Consider the following 25031-nt stretch of genomic DNA (forward strand, 5'->3'; position numbering starts at 1 on the left):
GGGGGGGGGGGGGGGGGGGGGGAGCTGAAACGGTGTCAACCTCACATAATTTAGGAAATCAGCAAAATACTGATCCAGTGGGAGAAAGGCCCCCGCCTTAAAATGTTCGCCGCTCTAGGCCGCGAACGACTCGTCGAGCGGCGCACAGCTCCGCTCGCCCTCTGCAGCAGGTCGGGCCACCACGGATGCTTTCCCCAAGGCGATGTTTTGGGAGAGAAAGATTTTGTTGATCTTCGTCTGGTCGGTGACCTTTGAGACGATCCTCTCCGCCTCAAAGAAAGCGTCGAGGGCGACCTCGACCTCCTGCTCCACCGCCGGCCCAAAGTTGGGGATTGGGGAGTCTGGCATCACCGCCTTTCCTTTGTCCTGCTGTGAGGCCGAGCTGCTGACGGTCTTCTTGGGGGCATTCCTTTTCGGTGCCATCTAGTCGCCTAATGAACAAAAGAAAACATTTCAGAAAAGGCGACCCAAGCGTGAGGAAAAGTCAAATGTTATTTACATGAGCTGAGGTAAGCCCAGCCCGTGGAGAGTGGGACTACGTGGTTCGATGAACACGCGCCTGTGCTCCCAACAGATCCCCGATTACTCGGAATTCGTGTGTCAGGAGGGTCAGGATAGAATTTTCCTTGGGAGGAAAGTTTCAGTAGGCAAAAAAATGCAAAACCGCCTGTGAAGCGTGTTCCCTAAGCTACCCGGTTTTGCACCCAAAAGTTCCAAAACTCCTACCCAGAAATTTTCCCCAGAAAAAGCATCCTGTAAACCATACTCTTAAACGATTTCCTACAGCAAAAATACCCTAGCCTAAAAAGGGGTTTTCACCCTCCATATCCAAAAAACCCAATACGACCATGCATGCGGCTACAGTAAAATATTTACCTAAGCTACAGTGAAATACATTTCCAAAACACACATGGTCAGAGAACTTAAAGTGTTTGACTGGGAGGTGGGTGAAGGTATTGCCTGGGTGAAAGCTTCATCGGAGTACCTGCTTCCAAAGCTTTGAAGAAATCCTGACGTCTGAGCCTCTTGAACGCTAAGTATAACAGTCACAGAGAAGAGGGTTTTTTCTTTCGTCTGAGATGAAGAGAGAAGAAGAAGAGATTCGGAAAAAATTCAAATGAAAGGGTGGCCCGTGCGTAGGGTGGCCACCCCTTTTTATATACGTGAAAGGTCATGTATAGAGGGCCGTTGGATGACCCTGATGAGGGATCCGAGGCCCTCCACTCGAAATACGAAACGACGGCTGAGCATAGGCTAGGCCATTTAATGCGGTTCTCGTAAGGCGTACTGTCACCAACCACGATGTTCCACGTATCAGGCACCTGCGTAAGAGGTGGAATATGAAGAGTTCATGGGGAAGCCTAAAAGCCCCTACTACAGTCTTACCCGACGTGGCATACCACGAGCAGGGGCTTGGGGACAGATGTACGCCCTGTTTTTCCCACGAGCTTATTAGCGAGCCGAGTTGCGGCCTAATCATAGTTATCTCGTGGACGTCACCGCAGACCGGAGCTTCTGTCATTAGGTCGTACCTACCTAGCTTGAGGAAACTCCATGGGCTCACCTTCATTGCCCAAGACTGGGGCAGGGATTCTGAAGGCCAAAGGTCGAGTCAAGTATGCAGCTCGTGGTGCGAGCTGGATATGGAGGCTATGACCCTTTGTGAAGTCGACACACGCAAGGTAAACGTGCATATATCAGACATCACGTGTCTGATATCCCCCTGACTTCTCGGACACGCAGTAGGAACATGCGTATTCAGACACCCACGATTGGGTTGGGCCGTGCGGCCCATTATCTCCTTACCTATCGATTTGACCACACTAATGTGTCAGGTTTAGGAATTAATCATGAATGTCACAAAGCTGATGTGATAGATAAGAGGGTCACGGGATGACCTTCTTACCAACTCCCAGGTGCCTTCTCCTATAAATATGGAGACCCTGGGACTTAATAAGGGTTGGATTCTCTATTGTAAAAAAAAAAAAAGGCCCTGTATCAAATATCTAGTATAGAGCAATAATACTGACTAGTGGAGTAGAAGGATTTTAACCTTTGAACCACTTAAAAAACGTGTCTTGAGTCACCTCTTTCATTCTCTAAGATCATATATCTGTTACGGTTCTACATTTAGCACTAATCCCTTTCTCTTCTTCTCTTAATTACCTGTTGGCGAAGAACCGCGTCAACACTCCATTTCTTTCAATGTGATTGGACGACCACCCATTCTATCATTAGGATTAAAAACAGCATTGAAATCCCCAAGAACCATCCAAGCTTTACTAGGCCAAGACGAGTGTGCCAAATCCATCCATAAGGACCTCCTCATTTCCAAATTATTAGATCCATCAACAAAAGTAATACAGAAAAAATTCTGATTGTGCAACCTTACTTGAAAGTGTAAGAGCTGATCACTTTCCTGTAACACTTCCAGCTGCACCATTTTAGCATTCCAAATCACTAAGATTCTACCTTCCACAATTTTACTACTGTAAAACTCCCAACCATAAAACATAGTGTTCATAACTTCTTTCAGTTTAACTCCCCTGATTTTTGTTTCAAGAAGAGCCCCAAGCCCAACTTTATTCAGCCTACATGCATCCAGAATGATCTTCTGTTTATTCACCTTATTCATCCCTCTAACATTCCAACTCATTATGTTGATGCAATCCATGAATATTTGATTTGATTAGGACTGTAATTACTGGTTTCTGACCTTCCTGGAGAACACTAAACTGGTTTATGGCTTGTTTAACAGAAATCTGAACTCCATGCCTCTTGACTCTTGTTGTTTTCAGAGAAATCCAGTTATCCTCTACTGGGATAGGAGAATCCTGGCCTTCAGCTAACTGAGATGAGCTAGAATGATGATTTAAACTAGTATCAGACGAGCTAACATTAAGCTTAGGTTCAGATCTATATCCATTTTGGCAATCTACCTTCTCAACCACTTCTTGTTCTGTACTTAAACTACCAGTATTTCCTTCCATTTGCTTCACCTCTTTCTTCCTCCAAACAGCTTCAGAAACAAATTTACAAGAAGAAACTGAGTGACCCAATTTCTTACAATTTGAGCACTTTGTTGGCAGCCATTCATAGTCAATAATCTGTTCCGCAATTTTCCCTTTCTCATTAAAATAGCTAATGAACTTCAGAAGTGTATCAGCAATCTCCATCTCAACTAAGACTCTAGCAAATTTAATCATAGAACAATTCTGAGTAATTTTGTCAATCATTAGGGGTTTTCCTATTGTGCTAACAAGAGCACTCAGACAGTTCACTCCCCAGTATTGCAACCCAAGATCAGGTAGCCTAATCCATATTGGAACAGATTTGATGGATTTCAGAGACTCAACATCAGTGGTCCAAGGCCGGAGGACAACAGGTTTCCTATCAAAGTGCACAACCCCTGATTCTAACACTAGATCCCTTGTTGCCTCATCTCTGAATTTCACCATAGTAAATCCAACATTCATTTGGGCAACACTCACAATGCCAAGTTTTCCCCAAATCCTTTTAACAAAACCCTCAAACACTGTCAGAGGAGGATTTTCCCCAATTACAACACATATTATCGCTGATTTCCAGAATGAAGCTTCTACTTCAATCTCATCCATGTCCAATTTCGCAACAATCTGCCCATCCTTCTGATATGGTTCTGAGTAGTGAAGCTTCGTGCCACCATAAGAGGGAATCGATTCGCGAAACTTAGCCTAAGTTTCCTTAGCTGAGTCCTGGAAGGATTGCTCTTCGACTTCTTCAGCCCAGTTCGTTGTTTCGTGGTGCATTTCAAGATCGTAGTTCTTCTTTGAACCTTCATCCAAAGACCGAACATCATACTCTTGTTCTTCCGTAATCCCTGATCCTTTAGGTTCTTCAATCGCTGGTTTTTCACGATGAATTTGTTCAGAATTCTCACCATTAGTTGAAGGGAGCTCCGAAGAGATAGCAGGTTTTGCAAGCTTCAACCCAGGTTTTCGCCTCCTCGCCATGGAAGAGAGAGAGCCTGAGCAACACGCTTTCTTTTTTATACCCTAGTTGTTATTAGTATAGTTTCTTTATTTATTTTGAATTTGTGATTGTAATTAGTGAAAATATTTTTCCAAATGAATAAAGTTGTTATTTTTGAATGGTTTGTTTAAATTTGATTTTTTTTACAATCATAATTAACTTAGAATAAATTCAATAAATAATGACTAAGTTCGATGAGGGTAGATACAAATCAATGAACCGGGTTCTGTATTGAGAGTTTAGGGGGCCATAGTAGTGGGAATGATTTTACTGATCCTAGCCCTCCCTCAATATGGTTAACTTTGGAACAGGGACAAGTTTTGAGCCTGAGAATTAAGTCATATAGGGTGGTTAGAAACAGACTTAGAAAATAATAAAGGTGGTTTAATATTCTAAGTATAGAAACACACACTAATTTTTAAAGAAGGCTTACATAATTATTTCATAAGAAATCATAACTGATAAGTCCGAATTATGTTTGCTTATACTAAGTTTTTGCCTTAGAAACTATTAGGGTAAGTTCTAGCTTGTTTCTCTCAACACTTAGAATTTTGCCGAAGATGTCGCTCCGAAGGTCTGCACGCACTAACGACAATGCCCCTTCACCACCAACGAGGCTCACGAAGCCCCTCTAGTCCAAAGAAGGGGAACACGTGCTACTACTGTTGCTACTAATAGAAATGCACCGCCTCTAGTTGACAACAATGGTGAAGTTATTCGGTTACGACAACAAGTAGAAGAACTACTGCAACAACAATGACAACCTCAACCACAACCTCAACAAGCAACTCAAGCACCCCAGCCAGAGCAGAATGGAGGATGTCCAAATGGCGGCTATCCGAATGGAGGATATCCATACGGGGGATGGCCGATGGAAAATTTTGCACCCTATCCAACTCAGCACATGGAACCAGTCTACGAGCATTTTCGGAAGTGACACACTCGTATATCTCGCTAGGACTGATAAAGAAATTAGACAAACCTTGTGAAAAGATTTAGAACTAGGTTTGTTACGAAATTGCCTTCGGGCGAAGTAGTTCTATCATCACGAATAGCACGAGGAGTACCGATCAAAGTCGAGGGCACAGAACTAGAAGGAGACCTGATAGAGTTAGAGATCAAGGACTTCAACGTAATACTGGGCATGGACTGGCTAGTAAGGCATGGCACAAACATTGACTGTAGACGCAAGCAAGTGACGTTCGAAACTCCTGAAGGTTAGAAACTATGTCTTATGGGAAAGGTTTCAGGACTACGGACACCGCTCATCTCATCTCTCAAAGCTCAAAGGATGATAGAGAAAGGATGTCACACATTCTTAGCCAGCGTTACAGATGTGGCACAGGAAACACCATTAAAGGTTGGAGACGCCCGCATTATAAAGGAATTTCCAGAGATATTTCCTGACAACTTACCAGGGTTACCGCCTACTTGGGAAATTGACTTCACAATCAAACTAGTACCGAGAACCAAGCCTATCTCAAAGGCACCATACCGAATGGCACCTACAGAACTCAAGGAATTGAAAACGCAGTTACAAGAGCTCTTGGACTTGGGTTTCATCAGACCAAGCCATTCGCCATGGGGAGCACTGGTTCTATTTGTGAAGAAGAATGGTGGAAGAATGCGGATGTGTATCGATTACTGCGAGCTGAACAAGGTAACACTTAAGAACAAATACCCGCTACCCCGGATCGACAACTTATTTGATCAACTCTGAGGAGCGACTGTATTTTCAAAGATTATTCTACGATCTGGTTATCACCAGCCCAAGGTAAGGGAAGAAGATATACCAAAGACAACTTTTAGGACTCGATACGGACATTACAAGTTCCTAGTTATGTCTTTTGGTCTTACCAACGCTTCAGCCGTATTTATGGACTTAATAAATCGGGTCTTCAAGGATTTCTTTGAAAAATTCATCATGGTATTCATTGACGATATATTGGTGTACTCCAAGGACAAAGTCGAGCACGAGGAACATTTAAGAGTGACCATGCTGCGACTAAAGGAGCATCAACTTTATGCCAAATTCAAGAAGTGCAAATTTTGGCTATCACAAATAGCGTTCCTTGGCCACATAGTATCCAAAGACGGAGTCGCTGTAGACCCAACTAAGGTAGAGGCTGTGAAGGATTGACCAAGACCTAAGAATGCGTCAGAAGTTAGAAGTTTTCTCAGGCTAGCAAGCTATTATCGAAGATTTGTAGAAGGCTTTTCTAAGATAGCCACTCCGCTTACCAACCTGACCCAGAAACAACAAATGTTCAATTGGACGGATAAATGTCAAGAGAGCTTCCAGTTGCTCAAAGATAAATTATGCTCAGTACCAGTACTTTTCATACCGACACCCAACGACAAGTTTGTAGTATATTGTGATGCATCGAAGCAAGGGTTAGGATGTGTGCTGATGCAAAATGATAAAGTAATAGCCTACACCTCAAGGCAACTGAAGGAATATGAGCAACACTATCCAACACACGATATGGAGTTGGCAGTGGTGGTCTTCACATTGAAAATTTGGTGCCACTATCTTTATGGAAAACGATGTAAGATTTATACGGACCACAAGAGCTTAAAATATTTCTTCACGCAAAAGGAGCTCAATATGAGGCAGCTCAGGTGGTTGGAACTAGTAAATGATTATGATTTTGAAATCCTATACCACCTAGGAAAGGCAAATGTAGTTGTAGATGCGTTAAGTCGGAAGAGTTATGGAAACCTGGCAGCATTATCCAGAATTGAAAAAGCCACTACTGCAAAAGCTGATTAATGTCAGAATAGAAATAGTCAGGGGTCAACTGGCTAACTTGTCCATCCAGTCGAGCTTACTAGATGATATACGGATCGGGAAAGGGCATGATGACACGTTAGAATCACATATGGTTGTAGTCAAAGAAGGCAAGACTACGAATTTCTCTATATCAGGACAAGGGTTCTTGAAATATAAAATTCGGGTATGTGTGCCGAATGACCATGGGATTAAGATGAAAATATTAGAAGAGGCACACACTACCCCATACTCAGTTCACCCAGGGTCGACCAAGATGACTCACGACCTTAAAGCACTTTATTGGTGGCTGGGAATGAAGAAAGACGTAGAAAATTATGTGTCCAAATGCCAGCAAGTAAAGGCAAAACATCAACGACTTCCAGGCTTATTGCAACCGCTTAGTATTCTAGAATGGAAGTGAGAAGACATAGCCATGGACTTCGTGACAAGATTACCACGAACAAATAAGCAACACGACTTGGCTTGGGTTGTGGTAGATAGACTCACCAAGTCAGCTCACTTCCTGCATGTCAAGACTATGTACACTTGGGTCGTAGTGCTTGGGTGTATTTGAGCTGCGGCGAGTCTTTTTCCAGAAAGCCGAGAAGTCCAAATTTTTTAGTGGCGTCGCAGCACTTTCGTTCGTACGGGTCACGAATTTTCCACTTATTGAAGGGAATTTTTGGAAATAAGGCAGAAAAATTAAGAGGTCATCGTTTTTAATTAGAGAAATCGCGATATTCAAAGGGAGACCTCTTTTAGAACGAAGAAAACAACAAAGAGAGAATTGGAGATCAAGCTTTAGAGCAATTGTGACAACCCCAAATCTAGTTTCTTCTCTACCCTTTTTATTTTCTGATTTTACTATGTCTTTCATGGATTTGATTATGAAAATTTTAATGGAGATTATGAACTAAACTCCAATTTAGGGTTTTTAATGGAGATTGTCTAAAGCTTTCTATAGATTAATGCAATTTCAATATTTTTCTTCTATTGATGTGTGATTTATTCATATTTGTGGTTATTACATGTATTTGATTGGGCATCCTATGCATGATTTATGATTTCAATACAAAATTTGAAAAGTGAGTGTTGAGAATGCTCTAATTGAATAAACATAGGTTTCGACATAAAACGAGAGTATTTGTGTGGCTTGTGTGGCTTTAGGATTATTGCTTAATGCTGATTATGTGTGTGTTATGCCTCAGAAATGTAGGATAGTGCCATACAATTTAGAATCTATATGTCTTAATCAGAATATAGGTTATTTTATAATCCGCTATCACATTAGGTAGAAGAAGAATAACTGATTTGCATTATTGAAATAAGAAGTGGAAGCAATTGAAATTAATTTCCCTATATTTCATTTCTTGATTGAATCTTGTTTATTGTTTCATTATTTATTTATTGCTTGCATTATTTAGTTTAAACAATCCATTTTTCGATAGCCAAATAGAAACAAAAATTCAATTAATTGGTACTCAGCTACAGTCCTTGTGGGAACAATCTCACTTATATGAGTTATTACTTATAAAGACGATACATATACTTGCGTGTTGGATTTTTCACAACAAGTTTTTGGTGCCATTCCCGGGAATCGAACTCGTGTCATCCGCGTGACAGGCAGGAATACTTACCACTATACTACAACAACTTGTCGCGCCGCGGGGCCTAGGGACCAAAAACTTGCTGTGAAAAATCCAACACGCAAGTATACATATCGTCTTTACAAGTAATAACTCATATAAGTGAGATCGTTCCCACAAGGACTGTAGCTAAGTACCAATTAATTGGATTTTTGTTTCTATTTGGCTATCGAAAAATGGATTGTTTAAACTAAATAATCTAAGAAATAAATAAATAACGAAACAATAAACAAGATTCAATCAAGAAATGAAATATAGGGAAATTAATTTCAATTGCTTCCACTTTTTATTTCAATAATGCAAATCAGTTATTCTTCTTCTACCTAATGTGATAGCGGATTATAAAATAACCTATATTCTGATTAAGACATATAGATTCTAAATTAAACGACACTATCCGACATTTCTGAGGCATAACACACACATAATCAGCATTAAGCAATAATCCTAAAGCTACACAAGCCACACAAATACTCTCGTTTTATGTCAAAACCTATGTTTATTCAATTAGAGCATTCTCAACACTCACTTTTCAGATTTTGTATTGAAATCATAAACCATGCATAGGATGCCCAATCAAATACATGTAATAAGCACAAATATGAATAAATCACACATCAATAGAAGAAAAATATTGAAATTGCATTAATTCATAGAAAGCTTCAGACAATCTCCATTAAAAACCCTATATTGGAGTTTAGTTCATGATCTCCATTAAAATGTTCATAATCAAATCCATGAAAGACATAGTAAAATCAGAAAATAAAAAGAGTAGAGAATAAACTAGATTTGGGGCTGTCACAATTGCTCCAAAGCTTGATCTCCAATTCTCTCTTTGTTGTTTTCTCCGTTCTAAAAGAGGTCTCCCTCTGAATATCGTGATTTCTCTAATTAAGAACGATGACAATTTTTCTGCCCTATTTCCAAAAATTCTCTTCAATAAGTGGAAAATTTGTTACCCGTACGGACGATAGCGCCGCGGCGCCAATTCCTACACACCGACGCCACTAAAAATTTTGGACTTCTCAACTTTCTGGAAAAAGGCTCGCCGCGGCTCAAATACACCCAAGTGTCGCAGCCCAAAAAGTTGCGTCGCGACGCTAATTGATTCTGGGACTTTGACTTTGATTCTGATATTTGACCCCCGCCGCAGTTGTAATGGCCACCAGCGCCGCAACCCTAAATAAATTTTCAGCATCGAAATGCCTTTGAGCTCGGTTTAGCACTTTATCTCCACATTTCATTCATTTGCCCAATTCTTGTGCATAAACCTAAAATCAAGTAAAACGTGCGTAATTATGCTCCAAAAACACTAAAACACAACAATAAAACTAGAATCAAGACACTTAAGAGATAGGCTAAAAATAGCCTAACAACACTACAAACCAGTACGTAAATATTTATGTTCGAGAAATTGTACGACTACATGGAATCCCTAAGACCATAGTATTCAATAGAGGATCGGTGTTTACATCGAGATTTTGGGGAAGCTTGCAGCAAGCCATGGGTACCAAGCTAAGTCTAAGTACGGCATTTCATCCTCAGACCGACGGACAGTCCGAGCATACCATATAGATTTTAGAAGATATGTTGTGCGCTTGTGTACTAGACTTCGGAGGATCGTGGAGTAAGTATTTTCCACGTATAGAGTTCTCCTACAATAATAGCTACTAGGCAACTATCGGTATGGCACCCTATGAGTTACTTTATGGAAGAAAGTGCTGATCGCCGTTACATTGGGACGAGGTAGGAGAAAGGAAACTTCTTGGACCCGAGGCTGTTAGAGAGGCTCAAGACGCAGTGGAATTGATTAGAAAGCGTATGCTCGCTGCTCAGAGTCGACAAAAGAGTTATGCGGATACCAAGTGGCGAGATGTGGAATTCAAAGTCGGAGATCAAGTCTTTTTAAGAATATCTCCTATGAAAGGAGTGAAGTGGTTTGGGAAGAAAGGCAAACTTAGTCCCCGGTTTATAGGTCCTTTTGAGATATTGGACAAGGTGGGACCATTAGCATATAGATTAGTCCTACCGCCAGCTCTAGCAGATAACCACAATGTGTTTCACATCTCAATGCTGCGTAGATATGTGCCAGACCCATCTCACGTTCTCAAGTACGATACGTTAGCACTTCAGAAAGACCTGAGTTACGAGGAATGACTGGTTAGCATCCTAGAGAAAGGGATGAAGGAATTACGGTCTAAGAGTATTCTGTTAGTCAAGGTCCTATGGAGTAATAGGAAAGAACAGGAGGCAACTTGGGAGTTGGAGGGAGACATCCAAGCAAGGTATCCGAAATTGGTTGGTAAGTAAATTTCGGGGAAGAAATTCTTTTAAGTAGGGGAGAATTGTAGCGTCTCAGAATTTTACTTAGCTAGATAGTAGTAGTAGTAGTAGTAGTAGTAGCTTAGTATGTTATTTTTCATGGTTATTGGTTCAAACCAGGATTTAGTTGGAAACTCATAGAGATAGTTATGGATTTTATAAGTTTAACTTATAGTTTAGAAATATTAAATTTAACATAAGGTTTGATTTTTAAAATTTAAGTTGAATAGTGTGGAGAAAATCAAGGAAGGGAGTTGGGGTTTGAAGCCTATAAATAGAGACTTACTCTTCACCATTTTTCTCACACTCAAAAGCTCTCAAAAACCTCTCATATCAAATTCCATAGTCCCAAAAGCTCTCTCCATTTTTCCATAAACACTCTACATAGCCATAGCTGAAACACTAGTCCTTATAGTGCTCGGGATCTTTTTCTTCTATTTTCTTTATTTTGCCTTAAACACTATTGCCTTTCTAAACTCTATTATAGCCGAAATATTGAACCCCGTCAAGCCAATATATAGCCAAAATCTACCCAAGTATCTAAACTCTTGGTGTTGTTGTTGGAGATAGACATTAGAAAGAAGGCTCGGGATTTCATCATTTTGGTTCTAGGTTGAAGGTATGACTTTATGAGGTTTAGAAAATTCTTGAAAGTATAGTTTTATTATAAGGCTCTAATATAAATATCTTATGTTGTATTTAAGGTTGACTGGGCGTTCTCTATAGCAAGCAATCTCTTCTCTTTCTTTTTCTCTCCACACTCAAGGTAAGGAAAATATGTTAAATTTTATGTGTTATGATTATGTTTATATGTATGTATGTATGTATGTATGTTCTATGTTGTAGTCGCTTGGGAAATATGGTTGCTTAGATAGCAAATAAGCAAATCCTGATATTTTTATCATTATCATAGATTATAGTTATGTTTAAACCTACCTCTAAATAGTAGCAAGAGGACCTAGATGATTAATGATATACTATATTGTGTTTAAACCTACCTCTAATAGTAGCAAGAGGACTTAGATGGTTTCTATCACGATAATAAGTTAATGACCATTAATATTGTAGTCCTATGTTTATATTATATAAGTTTTTACGTCATATGTTTTTATGATATATGTTTCTAGTCTTATGTTTTATAGTATTTTTTGTAGATTTTCCTTGCTGGGCATTAGGCTCATTCCTTTTTATTTTAGATAGTACAGAAAAATGAGCATGGAAGGCGGGACAGATTCATGGCAGCTTTGGCATGTGTATTGGGCGAGAACTGAATGAATTGAATGATGGGAAAGATCGAGGATGATGTTTTGTTTCAAGTCTTTTTATTTATGTTTTTCCGCATTTAGTATTTGAACAATTAATTAAAGGTTTTGTTTTCTTTATGATTTTATGTAATAACAATGGATCCCGTATTTTATATTCTCTAATAAAGTTCTATTATTTTATGTATGTATTCGAAAATAATAGCTGTCTTAGTAATTTTAATGGTCCGAGGTCTTTAAGTTAGTTAGGTCATTACAAGTGTATACATTGATTTTTGTTTGTTAAATCTCAAAAGTTTTAAAATCCCAGCAACCTAAATTGATGTAAAATTTATTGATCATGCAATTTATAAACTCCAAGTGCTTGAAGCAATGAAAATTCAAGTGAGTCTCTAGAAATCAAGTTCATAAAGGAAGGAGAAAGAGATAGAATGATTGTGGAAGAAGATGAAGGAGAAATAGAAAACTTAGTTTTGATTTTTTTTAATAATTAGATTTTATAATTTTAAAATAAATTAATAAGTTTTTTAATAAAAATATAATGTGAACTAATGAAAACGGGACTCTTGGCAGCTTAGTTAGTTGAAATGACATTACTAGTAGTAACGGTTACAATAAAAGTGCAATGTTCCCTATTTTTGCCACAAAATTAAAAAAAAAAATATAAGTATATAAATATATAAAATAAAAAAAACATTAGAAATTTATGCTACAGATTTCTTTCACCCCAATAAAAGAGTAAAAAAGTCATTAGGAGTGCTTATAGTCTAGCACCTCTTCAGTATTTGTTACGCTATCGTATAGTATTTTTCATAACTTTTTATTTATTTATTATACATATATTATTTTACTCATTAATTTGTCGTTAACATGAATTTAATATTTTTCTCATTCTTGAAAGTAATCCAGAAAAGTTAATATAACAATAAAATAAAAAATTGAAGTTCAATCTTTATTAGCCCATTTCCACACTTCATAATATATCAATCTCAGAGTTTATGCTTTCACCAACTCTATTATATCCATGACATCATTTAGATTCCACAGCAATCTCTTACTCCTTATTCTGTGTTCGTCGTTTTGTCTGAGAACCATTGCAGCCACTGCAGATTATAGTACTGTAAGCCCCCCCCCCCCCCCCCCTCTCTCTCTCTGTTTGACTAAGTTGTTCTATGCTTAATCTTGTTTCACAAATGGTATTCGATTCCAACAGCACTAACAATTTACTTACTTTCAGAAACACAAGGCCAGACAAGATTGGATAAACCATGGTGGAGACTTGCACAACAGAAGATATGCCAACAAAGAGGTCAAGATAAGCCCTGAAACAGTCTCAAATCTACGCTTGAAATGGGAATTTTACGCAGGAGGAGACATAAGTGTGACACCGGCAATTTATAATGGCACCCTTTACTTCCCAAGCTGGAATGGATATCTCTATGCTGTTAAAGACTTTGATGGAACCCTTGTTTGGAAAAAGAACTTGGAAAAGTTGACTGGCTTTAATAACACTGGTTTCATTCTGAATGTCAACTCTACTGTGTCAAGGTCCACTCCCACTATAGCTGGAAACCTGCTCATTGTTGGGATCTATGGTCCTGCTGTTGTCATTGCTGTGAAAATGTCTACTGGGAAGCTGGTATGGTCAACCAAGCTGGATCATCACAACAGAAGTTTCATCACTATGTCTGGGACTTACCACAGGGGGTTAGTACTTCGTACTTATGGTTGATTATATATACCTTATTTTCTTCTCTGTTTTCCTTTTCTAAAATTTATATATGCTGCTCAAGGTACTTTTATCAAAGATCTTACCTCTTCCAAATATTATATTTGAGTGATTAGTGATATAATAATAGTCCAAATTAACCCAGCATATCTTCAATGATCTTAAACTTGCACTGCTTTCTGTACGATCCTAGTTTGAACCGTGAGTTAGCTTATAGAGTGTAGTACTTGAGAGTTGAGAATCAGTGTGGGCAGTCAACGCTCATTATGACTTATCTAAAACTGTACAAACAATAGTATCATAAGATTTTTATTTTTATTTTTTATTGCCAACTTGATTTGAATATGCATAATCCAGCCGGCACAAGGCTGTACTATTTGTTATATTTAGAAATATTTAATATATAGATAGTCTTTCGAGACACCTAAGCTCTATATTACAACTAGTAATAAACATTAGACAGTCTCATATGGATATGGTTTTCAATTGTATTTAAAAAAAAATTAATGTGTCTTAACATGAATTTTCTATTAGATAAATAAAAATATGTTCTTAAAAAGTTCGAATATTCTGACACAACCCAAGATTTAAAACTACCCAACTTGACATGAAGCAGAGGATTTTATGTGGGAACATCTTCATTAGAAGAGGGCCTCCCAGTGGACCAATGCTGCACCTTCCGTGGCAGTCTCGCCAGACTAGACGTCCATACAGGATCGATAACATGGCAGACCTTCATGCTTCCTGACAACCTGGGAAAAATGGGAGAGTACGCCGGCGCCGCTATATGGGGAAGCAGTCCTTCAATCGACGTTTTTAGAAATCTCGTCTACATCGCCACTGGAAACCTATACTCTGCTCCACTTCACATCCAACAGTGCCAGGAAAAGGAGAACAATCTAACGGTGCCCACTAAGCCAGACCAGTGTATTGAGCCCGATAACCATTCGAACTCCATCCTGGCCCTTGACTTAAACACGGGCAAGATCAAATGGTATAAACAACTAGGTGGGTACGACGTCTGGTTTGGAGCTTGTAACTGGCACTTGGACCCAAGGTGCCCACCTGGGCCTAGCCCAGATGCCGATTTTGGCGAGGCTCCAATGATGTTGACTGTTTATGTCAAAGGAGTTAAGCGGGATATTGTGGTTGCTGTTCAGAAGAGTGGGTTTGCTTGGGCTCTTGATCGCGATAATGGCAGCATAGTGTGGTCAAGGGTAAGTTTGTATCACCTTCTATACTATGAAACCGATTAATTTTAAAGTTTAATAACATTTGAGTACGTGAATGATTGAGCCAGTGATACGTATGTGGGATATTTTAGCAAGTTTTCCTTTTTCGAAAAGTTAATTTATTCTGTTTTACACCTTTATCTATGTTAAGAAAGTTTTGTACACTTTGTTGTATTGTAAATATGAGTTGCTAAGAAACATTCTTGGCTGGTTAAAAAAGTTTACATAGAGTTATACTTTCTGCAGAGAGATTAGACTAGAGAAAAGATTTAGTGGGAGCAAGAAAGCATAAGCTAGCTTTAAGAAACTGGTTCTTGTAGGTATTTCTGTAAAATTTTGAAGTATTGTGACAAAGATTGGTGATTATATGATTATTGGCCGAATCAGTATAAAAATCGCCTGCAGCTTTGTCATTGGTTTCGATTATTTTTATAACTATTGTTCTGTTATGCCATTTGTTTTGAGTATTTTGACATTGTTGTTTTGATTCTTGTTTGTTTTGAGTTTGTATCGGTGATTTCCAACAACATAGGATGTATGATCATTATGTTATATGTCCACATTGATGATGTGATCACCATCTATGAGGGTTTGGTTATTACAGGAAGCAGGACCAGGAGGACTAGGTGGAGGAGGTATGTGGGGTGCAGCCACTGATGAAAGGAGAGTTTTCACTAACATTGCCAACAGTCAAAAGAAGAATTTCACTCTCAAACCATCGGAAAACATCACTGTCTCCGGGGGATGGGTGGCCATGGACGCTCGCAGCGGCAATATACTATGGTCCACGGCTGATCCTTCAATGGCTACAGCCTCTGGCCCTGTTACAGTAGCTAATGGTGTTGTTTTTGGAGGGTCTGCTTCTTCACAAGGACCCTTGTATGCAATGAATGCCAAGACTGGAAAAATTTTGTGGTCACATGATACAGGAGCCACCATATACGGCGGCGTTTCGGTCAGCGACGGATGCATTCACCTTGGAAATGGTTACAAGGTCTTTGTTGGTTTTGTTAGGAACTATACAGCAGGGAAGTCCCTCTATACTTTCTGCGTTTAGTAAAGTGTATTTGTTGATTATGGTCGCCTTTGTTTTTCACTATCAAATTAAGTATTTCATTCCCATGCATTACATTTATTTATTGATTTTCAGCTTTCGTTCAGTTATTTTTGCTTTAACAATACTATTTTTATAATTGCTTATCCTGAACAGAAGCTAGGTACTTGTGTTATTTTACCCATTACACAAGTCCAGAACCATTTGCAACTAATTGGCTTTTAAAGAGAAACTGATTATTCAATTTCAACTAATTACAAGGAAACTAGAATCATAAACGATTATTCATTTTTGTTTATCTCACCAGTCAAAAGTGAAAAAGAGAAACAAATAATTGAGCACACAATCAAATCAAGTGGACTGAAAACTCGAATGAATATCTATGCCAGTACATGTAAATTAAGTCAGACACTCCAAGGTTCATCATACACTTGTTCTTCCAGATTCTGGCACACTCACCTCCTCCAACCAGGCCGTACACCCTTACCTGAAATTGGAAAGGAAGATATGAAAATTTGTTGAAAAGCAAAAAATAAAATTCAGTATGGTATAGGAAAATGGTTCTTTTCTTAGGAAAGAAAGAAGTGAACCTTGTAACAATTTAACTACTCATGCAATAAGAACAGTTTGATTATTTTCATTTGACAACATAAGCATGGATAGAAAGGGTATTACCATGGCCATCTGTAGAGGACATTAATAGAGATCTGTTCTCTCCTCTGGAACTTGCTTGAACTTTTTTCTCTGTTCGTGCAGACATTATCAAGCTCGAATTGCCACTAGTATACAAAGGCAAGGAATGCCGCCTCACAAGACCATAATTTTCAACCTCATCTTCATCAGACCTAGAGTATCCAAGTGCTCTAAGTTTTGCCTTGGCAGATTCTGTTGCAGTCATATAGTTGGGCAAAGTGGGGCTTCTCTGTGGGACATTCTCTTGGTATTCCACCTTAGCAGGAATCCTTTTCTTGTAGATTCTCTGGTAGCCCTTGCTAGTTTTCTCAACCTCAAAGTTATTATTATGATCATTCTCTATTGATGCATCTTCAACCATTTCAACATCTCTCATAGGAGTTGGCTCAATAGCAGCATGATCACTATCACGATGACCATGCTGCTTATCAAGTTTCTCAACTACTGGTTTTGGAGGTAGTTCCAACTCAGGCTGCACTGAGCTTTCAAACACAGGTACTATTGAGGACTCACTTGTTTTCTCAATCAATTTCACAACACTATTCTCAGAAATCTCAGAAGTAGGAATGGTTGACAATGTTGTTGGAGTGGACTTTTGTTTCTCAGCTACAGGTTCTGTGCAATCTAGAGTGACTTTGGTGGACGCCGAAATTCTTCGCAAATTTTGCTTTACCCTCTCCAGATCATTTAAAGGTTTTGATTCTTCTTTAAATTCCAATTTTCTTGGCTTATTTATCTGCTTTTCATATGCAAGGCTAGGATGCAATGGAAGTTTCCTATTTTTAACAGGTGAGACCCTGCCCTCAACTTGTTTTGGTCTGCCTAATTCGGTTTCCTTGGTTTGATATTTTCCTTGCTTCATATTAGACCTAATCTCAAGAGCATGATGCAGCTGTGGAAGTGGTTCCCAAAAGTTGGAAAACGACCACCGTTCTAGCCATTGCCAAGCAAAATTTGGCTCCATTGAATCATAATGAATGAGCAGAGGCTTAGCAGTTGGTGATGATGCAATAAGCTTCAAGATATTGAATATATAACCTCTTAATCAGTACTATTGTTTCCAATTTTCACGTGAACATTATAAAACACTAACATCCAAACCAAACTGAAAAAGGTCAAAAAAGACATAGAATAAAACAGCAATAGGACAATACATAATTACTTCTCAAGAGATCTTCAAAATTATGGTGTATATACTATATAGAGTATCTACAATATGAGCCCAAAATGCTTATTTTACCTTACAGATAAAGACATTTGATGATAGCTTATCTGGCCTTGGTGTACGCCACAATCTGGGGAGTCCCACCAGACTACCATCCTGATAAAAGGAAATATTGAACAGTGTTAATAATAAGTATACTCTAAACCAAAAGAATAATAGACAATCACTGAATTCAAATGGACTGTTAAAGAGTGTTATTACTTTAGTAATAGTTTTCTTTTGTACTTGGCAACCAATATCTGAGAGCCTGACCCTTTTGCCACGACACAGTGCTTGAACTCGAACAATTCTCTGTATGCAGCGTAAGGTGGCAATAGCCTGCCTCCTAACCAAGTGGCCCCGAATTAGTGCTTGCAGCCTTATTAACCCTTTCAGGGCACGAAAGGAACGTCGAGCCTATATTTATTCAGTGTCAGGATTAATATAAATAGAGGGCCAAAATTTTTTTTAAGAAAGATTATACTAGTACATATAAATGTATATAAATTTTTTAGTAATAATAGGTGCACCAAAAATAATATTTACCCAGGGCAGTTTTGAAAAGCGTTGTCACATCATTTTATGTAGTATTGGCTCTGTGATACATATTTTTTTTGCACATATCATTACTTTACTCTAAATTTTTATAATTTGGCTATCCCTAATTCCATCACGACCTACATTGTTATATATTTATATATTCTCAACTTGAATAACATTAACAACATGTCTACTTAAAGAAAGTGGGACACTTTAGTTAAACAACAATGATTTACATCAATGTTATATATTTATATACGCTTCTAAAATCATGTTATGTATCTCACAAAGCAGTAAATGAAATTCAGCAAGTGAAAATAACTTATCAGAAACCCAATTACGTATAGTTCAATTTAGATGTTTGACAAGACAGTGTGGTCCTAGATATACAAGACATCACTAGATATAAAGGCACATGTGTAAACCACATCCAATTCCTACCGACACCACACACACACTCAAGAACAAATATCAAAACCACACATCATCCAACTACTTCAACAAAAAAGCAAGAATCATATAAAATTAAAAAGCTATGATTTATCTAATTATTTTGTTCTACTTTTGGCATATAAAGTGAGCAAAAAGCACTTCAAAATTACTTTTGCTAAAGATAAGAGAGCATACAGAATAAAGGGTCTTATTACCAAATAGCCTCTGATAATTGCTTGTGCCGTTATAGCAGCTTGCTTTAGCTTCTCTGTTTGTAATTCTAAAATGGGTTTTCCCGTACTGTCACTCTTATTTGGCTTCTCTCCATTTCTGATGGAGGATTGAAGCACCGTATCTGGGACTGTAAAAGAACTTGTGGGCATATCACCAAACGATACCCTTTTGGATTTGGACGCTGTGGCAGGGGCAGGGGCAGTGGCAGTGGAAGCCTCTTCCTCCGGTAATGCTGATTTCTTGACATTATTAAATGAGATTACCTTTGGAACTTTAGATTTAGATGGCGATTTCTTCCCGAAAAGGAAATTCTTAAGCCACTTTCCTGGAGATTTTCCCATTCCAAGAAGCCTGATATGAAATTGATTAGTACTACTCTTCCTTCTTTTGTTAGCCCTGCATGCATGGTTATTTGATCAAATAAATCATGTCACAAACCGAAAGCTATAGATTTTTGTAAAAGAAAGATTCTACAACATGAAAATACTGACAAAAATCCAATTACTGCCAAAAACGAAAAAAAAAAAATCTAACCCAGAATTACAACCAAGTATATGTAACATAATTCATAAAAGAAAAGGGAAAAAAATACTACTATTCTTAAAACAACATAGAAATGAGACAAGAGTACAAAAATTCCTTAAAAAGCTGGCAAAAATCTAAACACTTCCGCACAAGCACTGTTTCTTGAGATCTGAGATTACCGTATTAGCTAAAGAAGATTATTCTTCATGGGCAGAGAAAGAGAATGAAAAGTATACATGATTATTGAAAGAGATGATGAAATTTGCTGTGGTAGGGGACAAGATTTTGATGAATTTAAGTAGTAAAGCCAATGTGATGTGTCACATCACATGTACGAGCAAGCTCAACTATAGTGGACCCCTCTCCTCTAGCCTGGCACGGTCAATCTATCCGTTTGGCTCTGTTCTCCCACTCTTAAATATTCAGTAATAATAGAGTTCAAATTAGAGGACAGTTTTTCCCTTTTTTCTTTGTCAGTTACAGTAAGTGAGAATAATTCAATTGTGTAAATTATTAACTAGACTTTGGTAAACTTTATGGAAGAGCTGAGCTTATAATAGATGTAAAATTACAAAAGGAAAGTTCCAATTAAGTAATTCCAACTCATATATGCTAAGTAAGCATAAAGTTAAAATTTTGATTATAAGATGTGCCATAAGTAAAACTAGTTTTCTTTCAACAATAATGTGAGTGAATATACTAGCTCTTTTCGTTGATTCTATAGCTTGAAATGAGAAGTTCAAAAGGGAAGACTACACCACAACAATCCATGTACTATACTCACGTGTCAAATAGTATATATAGAGAGAAAAATGAAGGTTCCACAACCTAATCTTCCATATACGTACGTTCATGGATGAGTATGTAGATAGATTTGTTTTTAATGCAATATAAAGAGAGGAATAAAAGTTGGGATCCATATGAGAGTTAATATTTTTCAATGTAAATTTACAATGATCAACTAACTACCAAAAGCTATTTATATAATTCGGAAATAAATAATGGAAATGATAACATGTAGCTTTCGAATTAAATGAGACGGCTCATCATCATCATGCCCTACCTTATGTACGTAATGTTCTAGTCTGCACCTTTGTTTTAATTGCACCCACATGATATATGAAGGGCGCGGATGGAGTTCTTATTCTGTACATATTTATATATTTATAAAAAAAAATTATGTGAGTCTGTGTGAATACATATATATATATATAGATAACTTGCAATATAGACCACATGTAATTGGCTTTTCTTGCAGCCATGCAGCAAAAACAAACATCACCAACTTTATAATCATATTGTACTGTACAATTCTACTTGTTCATTTGATGTTTTTGTTCTAAACAAGAGAAAAACAGAAAGGAAAATAATAAAGGGTCTTCAGCTGAAACCAAAAATGGACCCAAAATAAAAGAAAAGAGAAGAAAGACAAAAACAACTACATAGATAGTGATTATTATTGTTGTTGTTTTTATGAGCCACCGACACCATATAGGGGCTGCACTGCAATATATGTAGACTAGACAAACAACTACTAGTTTTAATTTTTACTGTTATGAAGGTGACGAATTTGACCAGACTAGGAAATCTAATAGTTGATACATAGATTCTTATGTTGGATTCTACGTACCTAACTGAAAAAATCTATCGACTACAATAATTGATAGAAGATGCCTCCAACGGTCAACGCAAGGACAGAGACTTTTTTTTGGTTGAGGAGTAACGCCTTGGTACTGAATATGTACCGCCAACACGTCGTCAAAAAAGTAATTACTTTGTAACTACAAAAGTAATTACACTAATTCTTAATACAATACTTGACTGCAACGAATATTAAACCCTTACATACTTTATTTAGAAACACTCACTAATAACTTCTCTCACATTCTCATATTTTCTTTTAGACACACGTACATATCACTTAGACTCACACTCCGCTAGAACTTGGTCGGGGTCAACCTTTCCTATTACTACTAAAAAGTACTTCTTCGTCACTCTTTATTGAGATTTCAAATAGTTGCTTAGCTAACGCTTTTTGGTCAGCTAGCAAGTTTTCTACTTCAGTAATAGAAAGTTGGCTTGGCCATCCTTGTATTGTAACAATAAAACTTCTATTTTCAGCTTTTAATCCATAAATAATAATTCTTCTAATTCTGGAGTCTGACATACCAGCATTAGAGACTAATATAGAGATTTCATGACAAAGAGATTTTATCTTAGTAAAGTACTGACTGATCATCATGTCGCGTTGTGTGATGAAGAGATGCTCGTTCTCTAAAAGTTGCAATATCGCATCATTCTTCTTTGTGAATAGTGATACAAAAGTATCTCATGCTTCCTTCGGTGTCTTCGATTCCCTGATGTGCTCCAACATTTCATCTTCGTCTGTGGTCTGAATTGCAAACAATGTTTTGCCAAGCTCTAATCTTCCATTTCTTATTATCTGGTTGTGTGACCTCATTTCCTTATATGATCTTATGCAAGTCTTGGCCTTGGAGATATGTTTCCATATGCAACGACCACATGTTGTCTAAGTTTCTTAATTCCATTGATCACTTGAAGGTCACCCATCGTGACTTGACAAAAATTCTATCTTATCCAAGAAAGCTTAATTTTGACAACAAATTTTGTAGTACTAAACCACACTCGAACTCTCAAAAAAACTTAACAAATGACTTTAATGAAACTCTCTTAGTGATAATCTCAAGAAATCTTTTCTGAGATAGAAGATCAGTCAAAGTTGCAACCACAGAGCATACTTAGGATTTTAAAAGATCTCACAACCTTAGTTCTTGGTACCACTTGTTGAACACCACACAACACGTGAAAAATGTAATTACTTTATTTTTACAAAAGTAATTACACCAAGACTTAGATATAATATTTGACCACAACACACACTAAACACTTACACACTTTATTTTGGAGCACTCACTAATAATTTTTCTCACTTTTCACACTCTTTTAGACACACTTATATATCACTTAGACTCACACTCTTTAGAACACTTTGTATACTCACTTAGGACACACATCACCAATGGACCCGAAGTCCCTGTTTATGCTACTCAATTTCGGTTGCTTTAGCCGACTTTAAGATGCTATAAAATTCTAGCTTTGTGTATGATTTTGTGCCTAAGCACAATTGCTAGAAAATGCTTCATACATCTACATATATATTTTATTGTGTACAAGTCTAGAGATTTCTATACTGCAGGTCATATACTACCTAAGAATCTACAATCTTCAAGAATTAAAAACAAGATTTAAAGAAATAACTAAGAACAAGTAAAAGATTCACACCAAGAAATTTTTACAAGGTTCACCACTACACAAAGTAATGGCTAATCCTTGGGACCTAGTCCATAAAGAAATTCACTAAGATATGAATTGCAAGTTTTACACAGTATCTCTCAATTTACAATCAAAACAGTAAATCATCTATACTTGTCTCTCTTGCAACAATCCTTAGCTTGAACTAGTTGAATCTTCACACTTGAACTCTTGCAGATCTAGCTTTCTTCCAATACTCAGCTTGATGAACAATCACAGCTAGCCATGGATGAACACCCTCTCAAGATCAATTTCTTCAACCTGTAAAAGAAAGATAACAAAAACAAACTATACGAAAAAAACCCACACAACAAAACTCACAGCTGAGAAAATCAATTAACCCCCTATATAGATCTAAGATCTAACTAACTCAAATACTCAGCCATGCTCAAAACAGAAAATCGTTAGAAAAACTAATTAACTCAGCAAACACTGAAAAACTCAAAACCTAATAATACAGCCATACTAAACAAAGCCACGTAAGCAAACAGTCAACTAAAACAATGTCCAACAGCCAGATGCAACTGGCAAAACAGAAGATGAATCAAAATACTGTCAAAATACACAAAACAGATGGAACTGAGAAACTAATAGATGAATCATGAAATTGCCAAAATACAGAATACACAAAGTAAGACACTTACATATACTAATAGTCGGTAGTGACTTTAGCATCGCCTAGGCCCTATGTTAGTGACTTTGGACTTGGAGGGAATTCAGTGCTTAATAGTTAGACACAGACGCCTCGGTCATACAACTCATGTTAAACTTACATTTTTTTCCACACAAATTGTACAAACAATCATGTGATGATTTTTCTCAACCGCGATCATATTATTTTTTAGGAGAAGTTAATTCTACAGCATATACACAATGTATGTGCAAAAAGTTACATCGTGTATACAGATTATGTGTAAGTATGTGTCAAAATTCTTCTTCTTCTTTTATATATATAACTAGAAAACATAATCGTGTTTCGCACAATCTTTTGTAATGATTAAAATATATATATTTAATTCTTTTTGGAAGATTGCACGGTAGGATTTCATTTTCACCCCATCCATACAACATGCTCCTTATATGGACACGTGAGACGTCTTAACCGTAGTTTTTTTTTTTACATGATGATGTTTATTGTACAGTAAACTTCCAAGTTTTTGATAAATTCTAAATTATTAAAGTGTCGAAAACGAAGTTGAAATAACTTGTTGTACGCGTGCATTTATATATTTATTATTTTTTTTATATGCCTTGCGTGTTTTTTTTATAAAAAATTTAAATTATATATAAGAAATTTATGTTTTATGTAAATGTTATTTTGGCCGAATACTTGTTTGGACCCTTTATTTTTTTAAATAACTTTTAGACCTCGTATTTTGTCAAAATGTTAAAAATAGGTATAAATAGATCAATTATTTGAAAACTGTATTTTGGACGATTACCTTTTTTGACCATTTATATTTAAAAATTAATCTTTGGACCATGGATTTATTCAATAGGTCAAAAATTATTTATAAAAGGTAAGTTTTTTGTAAGGGTTGACACCATTTTGAACCTTGTATTTTAGTCAATTACATGTTTGGACATTTTATTTTTAAAAATTAACTCATGGACATCGTGTTTTGTCAAAATGATAAAAATAAGAATATATAGATAGATTATTTGAACCACATGTATTTTGGTCGATTATCCGCTTGGACTCTTTATTATTAAAAACTAACTTTTGGATCTCATGTTTTGTCAAAAGGTTAAAAATATAAATAGATAGATTATTTATTATATATAGATATTTTTAATTACCATTTATTATAATTATTATTAAAATAAAATAGAGGAAATAAATAGTGTTTTTCCGTTAATTAATAACCATAAATTAGAAAAGTATGATAAAAAATCAGAAAAAATGATTGAAATTCTGTAATTTTATATTACCAAGTGATTTAAAATAAACAACTTAATTAAATGCGGAATACTGATTAAGTTGTTTAGTCAGATTTCAGTTTTGTTCACACTACTTATGCAACTGTTTAAACAGAAACAT

At 36.9% G+C, this 25031-nt stretch overlaps 2 protein-coding genes across 2 annotated transcripts; one reads left to right on the top strand and one right to left on the bottom strand.

The window, feature by feature from the left end:
- The first annotated feature begins 13017 nt into the window (after positions 1-13017).
- Positions 13018-16146, top strand: LOC133818019 (uncharacterized). Its single transcript, XM_062250700.1, has 4 exons — positions 13018-13134; positions 13252-13721; positions 14360-14960; positions 15580-16146. Exons 1-4 carry the CDS (start codon positions 13039-13041, stop codon positions 16030-16032), a joined length of 1620 nt encoding a protein of 539 aa, XP_062106684.1. The 5' UTR covers positions 13018-13038; the 3' UTR covers positions 16033-16146.
- A 149-nt stretch (positions 16147-16295) lies between these two features.
- LOC133818017 (protein IQ-DOMAIN 28-like) lies at positions 16296-19956 on the bottom strand. Its single transcript, XM_062250699.1, has 6 exons — positions 19837-19956; positions 19114-19528; positions 18149-18343; positions 17963-18043; positions 16705-17737; positions 16296-16516 (listed from the first exon to the last, which is right to left on the bottom strand). The coding sequence occupies exons 2-6, from the start codon at positions 19471-19473 to the stop codon at positions 16485-16487; spliced, it is 1701 nt and encodes a 566-aa protein (XP_062106683.1). The 5' UTR covers positions 19474-19528; positions 19837-19956; the 3' UTR covers positions 16296-16484.
- Positions 19957-25031: the final 5075 nt, after the last annotated feature.

This window comes from Humulus lupulus, chromosome 2 (assembly GCF_963169125.1).
Source record: "Humulus lupulus chromosome 2, drHumLupu1.1, whole genome shotgun sequence".
NCBI classification, from domain to species: Eukaryota; Viridiplantae; Streptophyta; class Magnoliopsida; order Rosales; family Cannabaceae; genus Humulus; species Humulus lupulus.